The sequence below is a fragment of the Panthera pardus genome, unplaced genomic scaffold, assembly GCF_024362965.1.
Source record: "Panthera pardus isolate Hobbes unplaced genomic scaffold, ASM2436296v1 HiC_scaffold_22, whole genome shotgun sequence".
NCBI classification, from domain to species: domain Eukaryota; kingdom Metazoa; phylum Chordata; class Mammalia; order Carnivora; family Felidae; genus Panthera; species Panthera pardus.
The window spans coordinates 55,230,748-55,248,554 of record NW_026526788.1 but is presented as its reverse complement, the minus strand read 5'-3'; the positions used below and the strand labels follow the sequence as shown (position 1 = coordinate 55,248,554).

The window sequence follows — 17,807 nt, the reverse complement described above, 5'->3', positions numbered from 1 at the left end:
TGGAGCATCCCCAGAGATGCTGGATCCAGGGTAGAGGTGGGTTTCTGCAACCCTTCCCAGATTTATCTCAGAGACTGGTTGAGGGACTTCTGCCTGTGGCCAGGGAGAAGCTCACCCCGGAGGAATTATTCCTCTCCTGGGGTCATCTTTCGTGAGATCAATTGTTCCTTCAGACTGAGAACTGGTTAGGAAACGGGAACCTTGAGTTCTAAATCTGGTTCTACCATTAAACCCACTGCTGATGACCTAGGGCGAGTCATTTCATGTCCTTGTGCCCTCCGTTTTCCATCTGCAAGGTGGAGACAGTCGTGTCTGGCACAGGTAGCTGAGGACACTGAAAGGAACAAATGAGAACAAATTGAAAACTTCTGAGGCACTGGGTGGTGCGAGAACTCCAAATAACCCTTGGCTTCTTGGATGAGGGCGGAGCAGTTTGGGTCTGGTACTCAGGGGGGTTTCCTGCAGGTTGAACTTGGGAGAGGGCTGGAGAGGCCCAGCAAGGCTGGGGGGCAGGAGAGGCTGTCAAGCTCACTTTGGTTGTCATGGCAGCCTCATCTGTGGGGCTATTTTTATTCAAGCTGAAGAGCAGGTAGGGTGTGTTGGGGAGGGGAAGGAAAGAGCCGTCATCTTTCGCTTTAAAGCAAAACAAAACTAACACTTTGACCAGTTCATTTAGAGTCACTGGGTGGGGGCTGGATAGAGATCTGAGAGTCCTGAGGTCTCCTCTTCTCCCGTCCAGCACCCTTATCCTGAACTTGAAGGGGGGCCAGGGGAATTAACCTGGTGAAGGAAGGAACAAGGACTCCTTACCTATGTGAGCTGGAGAAGACTGGCATTGATGTACAGTAGAGTCCTGATCAGAACCCTCTACCTTGCGCTGCATATCCACCGGCGTGTAATGAACCTGGGCCACCTCAGGAATCTGCGGCTGGCACAGAACATCTGGATGGCAAAGCGGGTTGAATGCGACAGGTGAGCTGGCCTGTGTTGGGAAAGTCAGCAACACCGACCACCTCAGGAAGTCAGCCTGGGTTTATGGGAGGAGTGGACTCATTCTTGCTCCTCCTTTCTATTGCTTTCTCCTTGTTTCCAGGGAGGCAGAGTGGCCACCATGAGTTTATTGAAAGTCTGAGTTGGGGATATGCCCGCGGGACTCCCTGCCTTCCCTTTTTAACATCACGAGGATGAGATGATGAAGGCGACATGGCCAACGATTGATATCACTTTAATGAACTCATTCTAACTCTAAATAATCTCTAAACAATCGTCACCTCCCCCCACCCGACTTTAATGCCAGTAAGATATGTGGTGGGTAAGGCATTCCTCCGACTCCTCCTACCGCCATTCAGACTGATGACTGTATGTGACTCTGTCGGGGGGTTGGTGACCTGTAGCTTGGGTATACTTGTTACTGGGTTGGGAGCTTTTTAAGAGAAAGGGGTTCATCGGAGAGGAAATTCAGTACCCACTAACCAAGGTGGGTGAACAAGTGGGGAGAAAGACCCATGGGTGATGACTAAAATGAATAAGCCCTCTTGATGTTTGCCAGGAAGCGGGGGGTTACAGAAACCCAGAACCTGAGTCCCGCCATTACAAGCCTCTCACCTCGCCCCAGAATCCACATGCTCTTGCAGGGAGCAAAGCCTCCTTTATTTGGATGCACACATTTGGAACCTGGGGACGAGGCTAGGCCTCAGGTCTCCCTCTGCGTTTTCTAAGGACATAATAACCATAACCCTAATTTTCTAAGCTCATAGCGTAGAAACAAAATACATGGTAGGAGAAATGTTTAGTCTACTTGAGAATCATTTTTGTAAGCATTTTGTGAACCATGCTTCTGGTATATTCTCAGACATCAGGTTAATTATAGCATCTCATTCGTTCGAGAAAGCGATAGAGCAGGATGTTGGCTTGGCAACAGTTTGTTAGCCTCCAGTTTGTGTTTTCTTATTTATTTGGAGGCACTGTTTGCTCCACACTGTTTGTGTGTTGGGTGGTCAGCCACTCCCCTTCTTGATTCCAACCAAGATTTACAAAAGAGCTGACATACTCTGCTTGTGTGTCTGGAATTATTTTGAAAAACAAGCAAAGTTTGTCCACTTTTAGAAAAATGAAACTATATTTTCAATCTGTATTTTACAGAATGGCCTTTTCTCCTGAGTAGTGTTGCTGACAGGTCTTTGATACACAACCAAAGTCCCTGAAATGGCATTCAGGGCCCTCTCATTCCCTTTCCCCTCTTACCCCATATAGAAGGTACCCCCACAGTGCTTCCTGTAGCTCAAACGCATCATTTGCTGTGAAGCCTTTGTGTCCTTAATCGTGCCTTTACCTCTGCCAGGAAAGTCGCCCTGCCCCCCCTGCCCCCATGTCCGCATTCTCTGTGTCTTTCAACTCCATACCTGTCATTTCTTTGGGGATGTCCTTTCTGCTTTGATCCTCTAGTGGCCATAAACTGTGTTTTATTGATAAATTCCTGCTTTTCCCTCATGAGGTTTATGTATTTATGTATTTATGTATGTATGTATTTATTTATTTATTTTTAAGTTATTCCTGTTCTCATTTGTCTCTGGAGGTTGAGAGCAGCTGTCCTGTGTTTTTTGCCTGTGTGATCCCCCCACTGCCAGGGAAGACAGAAATGTTCTCACCCCTGCATTTCTTGGGGGTCCTAAGATATGCTTTGAATATTTATTATTCATTGATAGGCAATGACTATATGTGGAAGGAATAAAGGAAAGAATTATGAATTATTTTATTAATTTAAATGGAAAATGTACCTTCTTCACCAAAGAGTCATCTCAGCATCCAGCTACTATTTGAATCAATTAAAGAAAGTTAACCTGCCTTCTTCATCCCTCGGGAAGGTTTTCTCAACTTCTGAAACTTCTGTTCTATTTTTCCTGCACCAGCACATTTTAAACACTTAAAATATAACTTACTTCATGTTGTTGTGGTTATGGTCTCACCACACAGGCTGCTGCTTGCTGGTAAGGGATTCCATAGTTCTGTCATGTTTTTCCCATGGAGCTTCCTCTTCCCAGTTCAGCTGTAAGCTGAAGGCCAAGACTGTGGAGGACACATTGTATAGTCCCCAATGGGACCCATGTCTGACATGTTCAGTAGGTGCTTGCTAGGTCATCTGGAAGCTCAGGCTTTGGAAAGCTTTATGTCAGGCTTTCAGGCATAGTCGTTTTATGGTTTCAACATTGTAGCTTAGGTAGGACGGGTGAAAATCATAATAGTTGAGAAATGTCATCCTGACATTAGAAAAGCCACTGGAAGTTTCTCCAGACTTCAGGCAACTCTCTATATTCCTACCTCACCTGTGTGATGGTTAAATTTGCATCCCTGACCCAGGATGCAAATGCAGAGAGAATATGGCCGCTTTCATTCCCGGACCCCGCTACCTGGGTTTCGTGGCTATTCATGTCTGCATCCTTCCAAGAAATCTTTGAGTTTCTTCACTCTTTTCTTTTAACAGCTGCACTGGAAATCTTGGACATAACTGACGATCCTCTCCTATTTCATTCTAGCCCAGGGACACACATTCCCCGGTGACCACAATTGGAGTCGCCCTAATGATCATTTCTGTTTCATGCCATTTGGGGCTATATTGGTAGAAAGCTTTTCATTCTCTGCTGAAATGTATCACCTTCATTTCTTTCTTTGTTCACTTTCTTTTTCCTTCTCATCCAAAACTTGGATTCAGTATGTTCATACTTCAGGTCTTCTTCCTCTCTTCCTCATTTTAAAAATTACTGATGAATTTAGCTTAACAAAACGGGAGCAGTACAGCATAATTCACCTTTCTTCAAACTTCAGTCACGTGAGAATTATCAACATGGCTTTTGACTTATCTTTTTCAACAGTTTTATTGAGATATAATTCATATGCCATGCAGTTCACCCATTTAAAGGGTAAAATTCAGTGGGTTTTTTGGTTTGGGTATATTACATTATCAATTTTTTAAATGTGGCAAAATATGATATATATTTGCCATTTTAACCAATTTTAAATATACAATTCAGCGACGTTAATGACATTCACAATGTTCAACCGCTATCTATTTCCATTGTACTATTAACACTATTTTGTGGGTGTCTGGCCAATTCAATTGGTAGGGCATGTGACTCGATCTCAGGGTCATGAGTTCAAGCCACACACTGGGCATGGAGCCTACTTAAAAACAAAAAAAAAACCCCAATATTGTCTTTGAGTCATTTCATGTTTTTTAAGTAAACTTATCTTATTTAAAAAGGGTGTTCTTAGTTTAGTTTTTATTTAGAGAGAGAAAGAAAGAAAGAGAACATGAGGAGGGGAGGGGCAGAGAGAGAGGGAGAGAATTTCAAGCAGGCTCTGCACTGTCAGCACAGAGCCTGTTGCAGAGCTCAAACCCATGAACCTCGAGACCATGACCCCAGCCAAAACCAAGAGCCAGACCCCTAACCGACTGAGCCTCCCAGGTGCCGCTATGTAAATTTATTTTAAAAGGAAATTTTGGGGCACCTTGGTGGCTTAGTCAGTTAAGCACCTGACTTCAGCTCAGGTCATTATGTCATTATGTGAGTTCTAGTCCCACATTGGGTGAGCCAAGCTTCTTTCTCTTTCTCTCTTCCTCTCTCTCTGTGCCCTTTGTGGGATCCTCTCTCTCTCTCCCTCTCTTTCTCTGCCCTCGCTCACTTGTTCCCTCTCTCTATCGATTAAAAAAAAAAAAAATGAAGCTTTGCCACTATAATTGAAAAACCAGAATCTTTTAATGTTGAAAAAGGTAACTTTAAAAATAAAGACAATAAAAATCAAACAATGGTATTAAGTTTTACTGGATACTTGAGCCTACAGAAGTCTGTGGGGTTAAGGCCTTGTTCTCACCATTGTACCAAGGGAGAAAAAGAAAAGCATGTGAAAGAGCTATTAAAGGCATCCTCTTATCATACCAGGTCTTCTTGATATAGTGGGATTGAAAGAATTGAAAGGGGATTGCTTTCTACCATGTGGTTCAGTGTCACTGAATATTTGCTGTTCACTTTGGAATCATCTCCTGTACACCAGGTTCTGTGGGTCACAGTGTGGAAAACACTGTAAAAGTGCACAAGAGCATGGATTTGGGGGTTAAATTTTCACACAGCAAGCACTTGAATGATTTGGACAACTTGCTTAAATTTCCGTGCCCTAGTTTTCACATCTGTGAAATGGGCAGAGTCATATCAATCTCTTAGTTGTGATAAAATGGAATCTTATATGTTAAGGGTCTTGCCTGGTTCCTGGCGTATAGTAAATGCTCAACAAATGTGTATTTTTTTTTAAGTTTATTCATTTTAAGAGGGAGATAGAGAAAGCACAAGTGGGGGAGGGACAGAGAGAAGGTGAGACAGAATCCCAAGCAGGCTTTGTTCACGCCATCCGCGCAGAGGCTGATGTGGGGCTCAAACTCATGAACAGTGAGATCATGACCTGAGCTGAGATCAAGAGTTGGACACTTAACTGGCTGAGCCACCCAGGTGCCCCCAAATGCGATTATTTTTAAGAATGATCCTTGTTTATAGTTCTCCTAAAGTTTAGCATTACCTTACAAAGAAAAGTTAGCTTGTGTATTCTGAAGAAACTCTCCAAGATCAGCAAACATCATTCTCTGGCCCTCCTGCAGACTATCAAAATGCCGTAGTCCTGACTGAGTGCCAGACAATGTGCAGGAAAAAGACAGCAAACTTAATGGTCTGAAAACTGAATTGGGAAGTAAGAGAGTGCAGCCTTGCGTCAGAGGCCCCTTGAACTTGCAGGATCCTGGCTGGTTCCATTGACGTTCAGTGTCTCTTGACTTCAACCCCATTCTCAGGATGTGCCTATTGGTCCCGGTTGCAGGTCACAGCACACCTAACCCAAGGCAGCATGGCTCAGAACAAGGCAGCATCACCAGGCATTGGTGAGCAAAAGCCCACATTGTGTCTCGTGAGTTGCAGCCACAACCCCACACCAGGCATAGCAGGTGACAGCTGCTTCCTGCCTTGGACCCATCCAAACACGAGGCCAGACACAGACCCCTGGGGGTGAATTCCCACTTGCTTGCTTACTTGAGTCCTTCAGGCACATGTTTCCATCTATAAAATGAGAATAGGGTCTTGATTCCTATCTCCTAGTGTTGTTGTAAGTATTAAATGAGATTAAGACTGTTAAGCAGTCACCACAGTATTCAATGAATGGTAACTTTTATTGTTATTATTAGTAGGAAGGAGTCTGTCACCAATCAATCCTCTGACCTAGTATGAGTGGCTCCACGTGGTGCAGTGGGGGTACAGGTGAATACATATATGCATTTCATTTAAAATTCATAGCTTGAAAAAATGTTTATTTATTTGGAGAGAGAGAAAGAGAATGTGTGAGCATGTGTGAGTGGGGGAGGGGCTGAGAGCAAGGGAGAGAGAGAGAATCCTAAGCAGGCTCCAGGCCCAATGAGGAGCCCAAGGCAGGGCTTGATCTCATGACTGTGAAATCATGACCTGAGCTGAAATCAAAAATGTGATGCTTAACCGACCGAGCCACCCAGGTGCCCCTAAAACTCATGGTGTTTATAGACCCAAATAATGTATAGACTCCTTCACAGAGGGAAAAAAACCCATTATTCTGATGTTGTTTAACTATGTATTAACATATTCTTTACGCTTAGGCTCAGTATTCTTACGCTTAGTATTCTTTCCCAACTCTGAAAGCAGAACATGGGCAAGATACAAATATAGGTATGAAACAAATAAAAGGCATACTGACTATATTTGTTTCATCAGACGATGCTGGTTTATTGAGGAAGCATCATGAACATGGCACGAGGCTGTGGTGCTCACTGATTCCATTGAGGGGGTTGCTGCAGCTCCCCTGTGTTATTTTGGGACTTGGATCTCCCACCACATTTCTCTATATGAAGTAGTGTACAGGGAAACCCTCTGGTGTTCATGTGGCACAAATGCCTCCTCTGCACATTGCCCTGCCCCCTCTCCTCTTTGCTCATTAGCCTCTGACATTCAGAATAGCACAATCTAGCTGCAAAATGATTGCAACCCACCGCCTCCACACACACATAGACACCACAATCCTATGGCAAGACCCAGTTATAACATGGTCATCTAGATAACTTGGAACGTGTTTGCCTTTTACTTTAAAGGCATTATCATTTAAATTTAAAGCCCAAGCACAGATTCTCGTAAGGACTATAGGGGAGGACTTCTGGCAGATACCAGTTTGAGAAACATTGATTCACATCCTCCCTAGATCCCCAAAGAATTTGGAGCAGCCTCCAAAATTAAACACAATATTAAAGACAAATAGGCATGACCAAGGACCTGGGTGAGAGTGTTAACAGCAGTTAAGAACTAAAATGATGACCGAACTGTCTGGAAGTAAGGGCAAAAAGTGAAATGCACCATGTTAGCCTGTTCTTGTGGTCTAGTAAGAGAAAACAGGCAAGTTCTCTGAAGAGACAGACTTTTCCTGCCACTGAATCCTAGGAGTATTTGCCACATGGATCCTTTATAGATAAGACTTTGTGTGTGTGGGGGGGGGGGGGGCAGATGTACAAAGGAAGTCTTTTTTTCTATGATTTCTCCAGAGTTCCTGTGGACCTCATAAAAGCTGAGAAAATATTGTTCAATTTTAAAGCAGTGAGGATACTATTGGTGTCTTAATAGTACTTTACATTGTGGGGGGTCCTTGGGGTTTTCGGAATGCCTTCACTCAAACATTTATTATTTGAGTCTCAGGACAGCAAAGGTGGTATTATGAGGGCACCTGGGTGGCGCAGTTGGTTTAAGCATCCGGCTTCGGCTCAGGTGATAATCTCACAGCTCATGGGTTCGAGCTCCTCATCAGGCTCTCAGATCCTGTGTCTCCCTCTCTCTGCCCCTCCCCTACTCATGCTCTGTCTCTCTCTGTCTCTCCAAAATGAATAAACGTTAGAAAAAAAGGTGGTATTATCTTCAAGGTGGGGAGGGGTCACAAGGGATCTGCATACTTACGTGGCAAAGCTTGGTGCCATGTCACTCTGTCAGGTGGGTTTCAGGGGTGCTTATGTCTGGGTTGGCATTTCCTTCAAAGGAAACTTTGGATTTGCTGAAGTGGTTGGCCTGGCCCAGTCTGTAGTACGCTGTGGAAGAGGCAGATGTGGCTGAAGAAATGCAAGCGATAGTGTTGTCAATCAGCGGCTCCAGAATCAGCCGGCAGAATGAATGGCATCCTGCCTGACTTCCTGAAGTGAATTAGCTGCTGGGAGTGAATTCATTTCAGGTGACTAAATGAATAGACCTACTGGAAGGAATTGTTTATATGCCCCATCTGAATGCTGGGGAATATCTGCCAAGTGCCGCACTGTTAGGGTCAATCTCATTTATGCCAAGCTAGTGACACGATTAGCCAACGGAGTCAGTTACTGCTTTTCTCTGTACCCCAACCCCCATTATCCAAGTGCTTTCTCATTGTATAAAATAGGAAAACACATGGAAGGTTGGGAGGTAGGAAGGAAGGAGGAAAAGAGGGAGGGAGGGAAGAGGGGCCATGCACAATCCAAGGACAGATTTTTTTCTGACCTTTTAAATGCGTTTTTCTTTATATAGTTGATATCCAACACTATAAGATATATGATTCTATATCCTGCTTTTTTGCTTAACATAATATCATAAGCTTCTACTTAAAACTTTTCTTTTTAACGTTTATTTATTTATTTATTTATTTTTTTGAGACAGAGACAGAGCATGAACGGGGGAGGGGCAGAGAGAGAGGGAGACACAGAATCGGAAGCAGGCTCCAGGCTCTGAGCCGTCAGCCCAGAGCCCGACGCGGGGCTCGAACTCACGGACCGCGAGATCGTGACCTGAGCTGAAGTTGGACGCCCAACCGACTGAGCCACCCAGGCGCCCCATACTTAAAACTCTTTTAAAATGATATTTTTAAATGTTCTTTCATCAGTTAGGTTGTTTTCCACTTTTCATGGATACGAAGAGTGATTTAGCAGACATCTTTGTTCATTGTCTTTCTCTACATTTTGAACATTTATTTTCCCCCTTAAGAGAGACTTATAGTAGAATTATGCGGCCAAAGGTATGAACACTTTAAAGACTTTCTCTTTCAGGGGCGCCTGGGTGGCTCAGTCAATTGAGAGTCTGTCTGATTCTTGATTTTGGCTCAGGTCATGATCTGGTTGTGAGATCGAGCTCTGTGTTGGACTCTGCGCTGAGTCTGGAACCTGCTTGGGATTCTTGTTCTCTCTGTATCCCTCTCCTGCTCATGCTCTCTCTCTCTCTGTCTCTCTGTCTCTCTGTCTCTCTCTCTCGCAAAACAAAACAAAACACCAAACCAAACCAAACCAAAACCAAAACCTTTCTCTTTCTCGGCATATGAACACATGCCTTGCCAGAAAGGTCTTACCAGTTTATACTTCCCTCAGCATCAAATGAGAGTGAGTATATTACCTCACCTTCAAAAGTTTCCTAACTCGAAAAGGTAAAATAGCAGTAAATGTAAAATGTTATTTTTATTTTATTTTCATGATCATTAGTGATAATGAATGATGGTTTATTTCTTTTTAGATGGGGAGTTAATTTGTATTTTTTTCCTTGGTGAATTATCTACTTATTGGGTATTTTAAAAGACATTTCTGTGATCTCTTCATATCTTAAGGAAATTATCCCCTTTGCTTGTTTATTTCTAATTTTAAACCAGTTTGTGATTTGCCGCTGGATTTTTTGGTAACACTCTATTGAGACGTAATTCATATAATATACAAGTTACCCATTTAAAGTGTAAAATTCAGCGAGGCTTTTTTTGGTATATTCACAGACTTTTGCAGCTATCACCACAATTCATTCTAGAATATGTTCATTACCTCAAAAAAGAAACTACATACCCCTTAGCTATGCTCCCCCAACTCCCTAGCCCCCACCAAGCCCCAGCCCTAGGCAACCACTAATCTACTTTTTGTTTCTATAGATTTGCCTATTGTAGACATATCATATATTTGGAATAAAAAAATATGTGGTCTTTTGTGACTGGCTTCTTTCACTCAGTATGTTTTCAATGTCAATATTTTATTCCTTTTTATGACTGAATAATATACCATGTTTTGTCTATCCATTCATCAGCTGAGGGACAATTGGGTTGTTTCCAATTTCACTATTATGACTAATGCCACCAAAACAATATGATTTAGATTTTAGGTTTTTAAAATGTTTTTTACTGAAGTTTTAAATTCATACCAACCCTATTGCTTGTTTGGATTGTATTTCTTTTGTTGTTTAAGATTAATAAGTCTTTTCTCGAGCCAATGTTAAATTTTCACCCATATTTTCATCTTTTTAATTCTAAAAATCTGTTTTATTGTTCACTTCAGTCTATAATCCATATAAACTTTATTTGGAGGTATGTGAGAATTAGAAAGCATCGCAATAGTCCCTCTGTTTTCCCATCCCTGCCCCAAAATAGCTAAATTTTCCCAGCACCATTTCCTGAGTCATTCTTCTCACCAACCATTTTCTTTATACTGATTTTTAATGCTTTCTTTATCACATATTAAGTTTTTATGAGAATGAAGCTTGATTTTTGGGTTATCCATTGAATTTAATTGCTTTTTAATTTTTTTTATAAATGTAATCTAAAATAGGAATACACTTTATTGTTTCTTAAACTTTAGTAAGAGACATAAAACATATATAATCTATGATTATTGATTTAGTCAGATTTTCTTCTTATTTTAAGACCATTTTGGCAATTAATATTTTTCTATAAAAATTGTACTGAAATCTAAAAAATTCTTAGCATGGAATTCACATCAGTGTGTTTCTAAAATTCTCCATATCTTTTATTATCCTGTCTTTCTCATTGGCATATTTGTATTTTCTCTGCTCTTTCCTTAATATTATTTACTAGAGCTCTGACTCTTTGGCTAGCTGACTAATAATAGATCAGTAATTTGGGAGAAATGACATGTTCTTCTTTCTTGAAGCACTGGTAGACTGTACAATGGTTCTGTCCCAAGGAGCTTGTACCTGTATTGTAATTGGCAAAAGTTGGTGCTTGGGACTCGGCCGCTCAGGGTAGCATCTAAACAATTCTGGAGCAATTCTGGGGAGCTTCTTGCAGTTTAAAGTAACTGATTGGAGGGGTGCCTGGGTAGCTCAGTCCATTAAGTCTTCGACTTCGGCTCAGGTCACGATCTCCAGGTTTTTGGGTTTGAGTCCCGCATCCAGCTCTGTGCTGACAGCTCAAAGCCTGGAGCCTGCTTTCTATCCTGTGTCTCCCTCTCTCTCTGCCCCTCCCCTGCTTGCACTCTCCTTCTCTCTCAAAAATAAATATATATTAAAATAATAATAATAATAATAAAAATAAAGTAGCTGATTGAGTGTTTTAACTCAATGAGGTTATTTTCTTTTCCAAGAAGAACCTCAGAAATGAAAAAAAAAATGGGATAGTTTAGGCATCTAATAATAAAATATTGAAGCTTGAGGTGATATTATATAATTACTCAGAAGAAGAATATTAATCATCACTGATCTTTTCGGCTCTTTCCTTCACAAGGTCCCTTGGTGGCTGAGAGTTGCTTGGGTGGCATGTACAACTCCGTTCATGGGAATGGGTCCTGGCTGTTCTAGAAGTAGCCGATCAAGGACAGAAGGCTATCAGGAAGGGCAGATCCAGTGGAGAAAATGGCAGCCTCAGTTAATGGGTCTTGGAGAGCAGGGAGGCAGGGACATTACTTCAGTTAGCCTTGGAGGAGGATAATTAGCACTGAGAAGGGAGTCAGTAGGATTGGCAAGGACAGAAGAGATACAGAAGATCGTTGGCTCTGATGGCTAGTGAAAAATAGTATCACCCCCCCACCCCGCTTAAAACACCCAGAGTCCTTTGCCTCGTCTGTCAGCACTAAATTCTGCTTCGATTCCTGTTGTGCAAGCAAGGTCAGAGATCTGGCCGCCTCCGGCAGACCTTGTGGAATAGTGAGTTTTGAGAGAAATCACAGAGAGGGGAAGAGCAGCAGGAATCTGCCTCACTGTCACAGTCTGGGGCCATGCATAGACATCTGTCAGCACAGATGTCAGGCTCTAGGATGAGACCACTGGCCAAGGCTGTGGGGTTTTTAAGCTGCCTATCTGGGAAACCTCAGCCCTTTGCCCAGCCTGAGCGGGTCCTGGAGGTCGTTGCCCCACAGTTAGCAGCAGTAGGACGTGATGGTGCCTAGTCCCCTAACCCAGCTCCCCCATCTCAGCCTTCGCGGTCGTGGGAGCACAGCCTCTTCCCCTGTATGACCTGAGGTCTAGCATGCAAGCCCGTGGGTAGAGCTTTCTGTGGGACGTATTAGTGGCCTGATGTACCAGCCCAGCATTCTACTAGGACTGATTGCCGTGAGCTCTGCGGGAGGCCACCTCCTTCCCTGGGAGGTCAGCCTGCAGGAATCAGCCAAGATAACCCTTACCTCTCACTGTACCTGCCCTTTTAGACTGTGGGTTCTCCACAGGCAGGATCGATATCTTATTCATCTTCATGTCCTCTCAGTGCCTGACATGTTCGGCTGCTCTGTAAGTGATTTAGGAGTGAAGAAGAGATGGCCCAAGAAAGGGGCTGGATGAGCCTTCCTTCTCCTCTTAACCATTCTTAACCATTTTGTCCTTCTTTGGGATCTTACAGAAGCTTTGGACTATCTCCAGAGAGTATAGGCCTGTGCGCACGCATGTGCGTGCACGCCGCCCCCCCCCCCCCCCCGAATAAAAATCTTGCACACAGCCTATCAATTGATGGATTCTGGTTAAGAGCCCCTGCCTTAGAGCTCTGGTAGGTTCCACTTACACCATCTCAGCATCATCTCACTCTGTGCCATGCCCCACACACCAGGACACCCCTCCTCACCTGCCTGAGCCTGTGCACAGTAGAGGTGTTGGCTGTGGCACCTATCTGGAACCCGGTTACACTGACCGGAGATTTGTTGAAAATGAATGCTTGTCACTGTTACTCCAGAGTGGGCACATCGGCTCGTCGTAACCCTGAGGAATAGTGGCTTCCTGGACAGCACAGTTTTTACTTGATGTTCAAAAGATGGCCTTTAAATGGACAGCTGATGCTTGACCCCACCTGAGGAGAAGGGTTCTCCTTTCCTCACAGCCACTAAAGCCAGCAGTGCAGGAAGTCTGGAGGCAAAGCTTCCAGAAGCCCACCGGTTGAGACTAGACTTGCCAGCCTTGGGCAGCAGCCTGTCTCAGACTTTTTGGCCTTCTTCTCAGCAGTCTTCCTCTTGCTGTCACCCTGCCCCTGTGGCCTACCAGGTCATTGGCTTTTCCTCATTAGGTCCTCTTTCATGATTTCCTGAGTCACTCCCTTCAGCTTGTATTTATTTGACGTTCAGAGCCATTTCCTATTTGGTAACGTTCGGGGCTTTCGGGGGTGGAACGTGCCCAATAGTTCTCCTTCCTTGTGTTCCCATTCAGCGGTGTCCTTTGTTCCATAGATTCTGGCTGTGACTCAGTCACTGACACAGAGGCTGAAGACGAGAAGGGGCCTTCCTACTTGAAGCAGCAGAGCCTACCGCCGCAGACTTCACCTGGGAACCTGATGGTGGTGCAGCCGGACCGCATTCGCTGTGGGGTAGGCGCTCCTGGGGCTGGTGGATCAGTGTCAGAACATGGCCTTTTCAGTGGATGCAGTTGTCATAGTGAAAGGAGTGGGGTTTTCCTGGTGCACCTCAGTGTAATCCCAGCGTTCCCTTGGGATTCCTCTGTAGATGAGCTGCCCTGAGAACCCCAGGACCTGGGCCTTGAGCACAACTCACTCCTTTAAGTCCAACAGAGGTGAGCTCAGGAATGTATGTGCCATCGATCTAAGACTGTGAGTTCCTAGATCAAAAAGATAGAGCATGTGGCACACATGAGCATTACCGGACACTTATGCCAGCCCTGGAGGTAGAGGCCTGGGTCTATTCCTGCCAGGGTAGTGCTGGGAGGAGGGAGATGAGGGGCATTTCGCGAGCTTGCTTTTCCATCAACCGACCACTGCTGTGCCCCACATGAGTCCCTTGAAGCTTGCTGGCTGAAACTTGCCAAGGCTGATTGCTAAAGGCATAAGATAAATGCCAAAGCATAATGTGACTCACGTTTTCAGGGTGGGACATGTGTTAACAGGTGACTTGATTGTGATGGCACAATTGATAGTCCATTGTCCTTTGAATCCTACCATCCTGTTGGTAGTTTTTTATTTCCTTATGGAAAATATGTGATAATTAGTTCAAGGCAGTAAAATACTTCCCTGTGGATACAAGCCCTTTGCTAAGTTTGCCAGCATGGTCTCCTAGAGACAAGAGGGTGTGTGAGCCTTGGCAGTGGGAAGTACTAGCTTCCTTGCACCAGTGAGTGGTTTTCCGTGCAGCCTGAGGCCACGAGGTGTTGAGCAAGGACTCCCTCCGTGGAGATTGCAAACCCCTGCTTTGGGTGAGCTTGAGCTCATAGACATGTTTGGTTTAGATTGCACAGTGTTTTAGCAATTAGGCATGAGAATCTGTTCCCAGCTTCCTTTGAATCAGAATCTGGTAATACCAGGCCTGAGGTGAGTGGCTGGGCCTAGCAGCCCGTTAGATGGGGCATGTATCCCCCAGTCCACTGTTCCCACCACTCACTTTTCTTTATTCTCAGCCCACTTCATGCTTCCTCCTTGTTGGTTAGCTCTTGGTGGGCATTCCAGCGTCTAGGCTGTCCATATGCCCGCCTGTCTTCCCCGCACTCTTCTCGTCCTGAGACCTGTGGTCTTTTCCCGAGACCAGGCTAGTGGGCACTTGTGGGTGAAGGCATTTGGAACTGAAGAATGGTGCCCTTGACATGCCTCCCTGATTCTCCAGACTTTTGTTCCTTCTCCCATCCTGGCCTCCAGGATTCTCCTTGTGGCCTGTCCTTGGTCTCTGGATTCTGGGGTGGCTGGACTGGGGTTGGGTCCTGACTGTCAACAGAGAAGAACACACTCATTCTCTCTGACTCCCCATGTTGCCTGGGAGAAGGAGCAGGTGGGACAGGGCCTTGGCTGCAGCCAGAGCCAGGTCAACCACAAACACATCCACATTCAGCCTCAACAGCCTCCAGAAACCAGAACCATGCTTCTCCTTCACCTGTTGTGAAATAGTGGCCTTCATCATGAAGGGCTACTATGAGGACTTTTATTTTATTTTATTTTATTTTATTTTATTTTATTTTATTTTATTGTCCATTTCGAGAGAGAGAGACAGAGTGTGAGAGGGGGAGGGACAGAGAGAGAGGGAGACAGAATCAGAAGCAGGCTCCAGGCTCTGAGCTGTCAGCTCAGAGCTCAACCAATGGTTGAGGGCTCAAACCCACAAACCGTGAGATCATGACCTGAGCCAAAGTTGGACACTTAACCTACTAAGCCACCCAGGTGCCCCAAAGGACTTTATAATAGAATCTTAGGATGAACACTTGGGGATTAGCAATGACTGGAAATCTCTTCTTTCTCCGCTTCTCTTTGGAGGGCCTATCCTTACCAGTTCAAGTTTTGAGAGGCCCATTACCCACTTAACTAGCACAGTAAAACAAGACAATCGTATGTGGCTGGCCCAGCAAGAGATCTTAAAGCAAGGTAAAATAGCTATTCATAGGTTGCTCCATGCCTTAGGAAAATCAGTCCTCCAATAAGGCATTTTTCCCATTCAAGAACAGGATAAAGAGCAGAAGCCAAGAGGGCTTCTTCTGGCTGTTGCCTCTCACATTGTGAGGTGCATGTGAGTCACCTCGGGTGTCTTGGTAAAATTCGGACTTTGATGGTTCAGTAGATCCAGGAAGGGCCTGAGATTCTGCATTTCTAATGATTTCCAGTGCTGTTAGTCTGCTGGCCTCACTTTGAGTAGCCAGCCTACTCTCAGAATAGTGCTTCTTAAACTATCTGTGAAGATCCTTTTTATTTTGCTTTTTAAATTTTCTAATTCTGCCACTGGCTAATGCTTTTATAAAACACAATAAAAAAGAAATGCTGTAAAAATGAAATAAAAGTATGTATGAAATACAAGCCCCAGGTTTTTAAATTATTACATTAAGTTCAACAGACATAAAATTACTCCATCAAATTGCCGTAAAGGCTTATAAATGTTCACTCTCGGTCTTTGTAACTTGTCTTTTTGAGACCCACAGCAGTTGTGCCCAGTGCTAGACTCCAGACCCCACCCTGCTCTGGGACAGCCTCTCTAGATAGAGCTGGGGATCAGGGAGCCAGGAGACCCTCTGCCCAGCACCCTAATAGGGTACCCAGGAGGAAGAGGGGACACTGACTGGTCTCCCGTTCCAGGCGGAAACCACTGTCTACGTCATCGTGAGATGTAAGCTGGATGAGAGGGTGACCACAGAAGCGGAATTTTCTCCTGAGGATTCTCCCTCATTAAGGGTGGAAGCCAAGCTGGAGAATGAGTACACCATTTCCGTGAAGGCCCCCAGTAAGTAGCCCCATCTACCTCCGGAAATTAGGCATCCTGTTCAGGAAGAGGCCCACTCTTACTTTCTTTTACTTGTCCTGTCTTTATTCAGCAATTGAGAAAAGTGACAGCCAACATTTGGATTTGGTTGTCATGTTCTATTTGAAGGAAAAGGAAGTTGCAGAAATGTACATGTGTGATGGGGAAAAAATAGATCTATTAAAATTTTTATCCTTATGAAGTAAACATATTAAAAATTTTTTAAACTAGAGGAAAGTAGAAAAAGTCATCAGACTACTATACTGTCTTTTGGCCTTTGTTCACAAGTTTTAACAACAGTTGTTTTCAATATTCTGTTTTTCTTTATATAATCTTATATTTATTCTCTTAGCATTCTTTTACCCTGTGCTGTTACATGGACTTTGTAACTTACCATTTTATAACATACTTTTTCTGTTACAAAAGTAATGTGAGCTCAGTACCAAAAAGTTGAGGAATACAACCACCATAAAGGAAAGTAAATAGAAAATTGCCTATATGCCCACCTCAAAGGAAATCAGTGATTTCTGTATTTTTCTGAGTCTGTGTACATAGCTCTGTTTTTTTATTTATTTAATTTATTTATTTTTAATGTTTTTATTTATTATTTTTGAGACAGAGAGAGACAGAGCATGAGCAGGAGAGGAGCAGAGAGAGAGGGAGATACAGAATCCAAAGCAGGCTCCAGGCTCTGAGCTGTCAGCACAGAGCCTGACGCAGGGCTCGAACTCACAGGCTGTGAGATCGTGACCCGAGCTGAAGTCGGATGTTTAACTGACTGAGCCACCCAGGCACCCCTGTGTACATAGCTTTGTATAGTCTCATCGGCCACTTTCATTACCTGGAAAATACCTTTGAGTATTTCCCCATGTTAATAAATATTCTTTTGCAACATGATGCTTAATGGTTACGAGGTAATCCATTGTACAGATGTATCATAGTTTTTAAAGCCAGTTCCTTGTGTTGGACCTATATTTTATAATCCATATTGTTTAAAGCTGCATAATACTCCATTGAAAAGAAGTGTCATCTTTCAATTTTCCATTTCCTCATTGTGTTCTGTATTTGCATAATTTCTGATTTCTTATTGTCTTCTTATTCTTTTAAGTTATGATATATTGAGCATCTTCATGCATGCATTTCGGATTTTTTTCCTCAAGATGGAATCCCTTGAAATGATGGGCATTTTTAAGGATCCTGGAAATAGGGTTTAATTGCTTTCTGAAATATTACTTCTATCAAGTTTGCTATATCATCACCAACACTAGACATTATTTAAAATATCCTTGCTAATTTGATGTCTTTTTAAAGAGTAGCCCATTGTTTTAATTTGCATTTCTTT

The 17,807-nt window shown here is 43.6% G+C and overlaps 1 protein-coding gene across 1 annotated transcript in view; it reads left to right on the top strand.

The window, feature by feature from the left end:
- Positions 1-17,807, top strand: part of PIK3AP1 (phosphoinositide-3-kinase adaptor protein 1) — a 117,625-nt gene that overhangs the window by 44,786 nt on the left and 55,032 nt on the right. The window contains exons 3-4 of the mRNA XM_019458975.2: positions 13,472-13,608; positions 16,303-16,447. Coding sequence (XP_019314520.2) covers positions 13,472-13,608; positions 16,303-16,447 — 282 coding nt within the window. The remainder of the gene's footprint in view (positions 1-13,471; positions 13,609-16,302; positions 16,448-17,807) is intronic.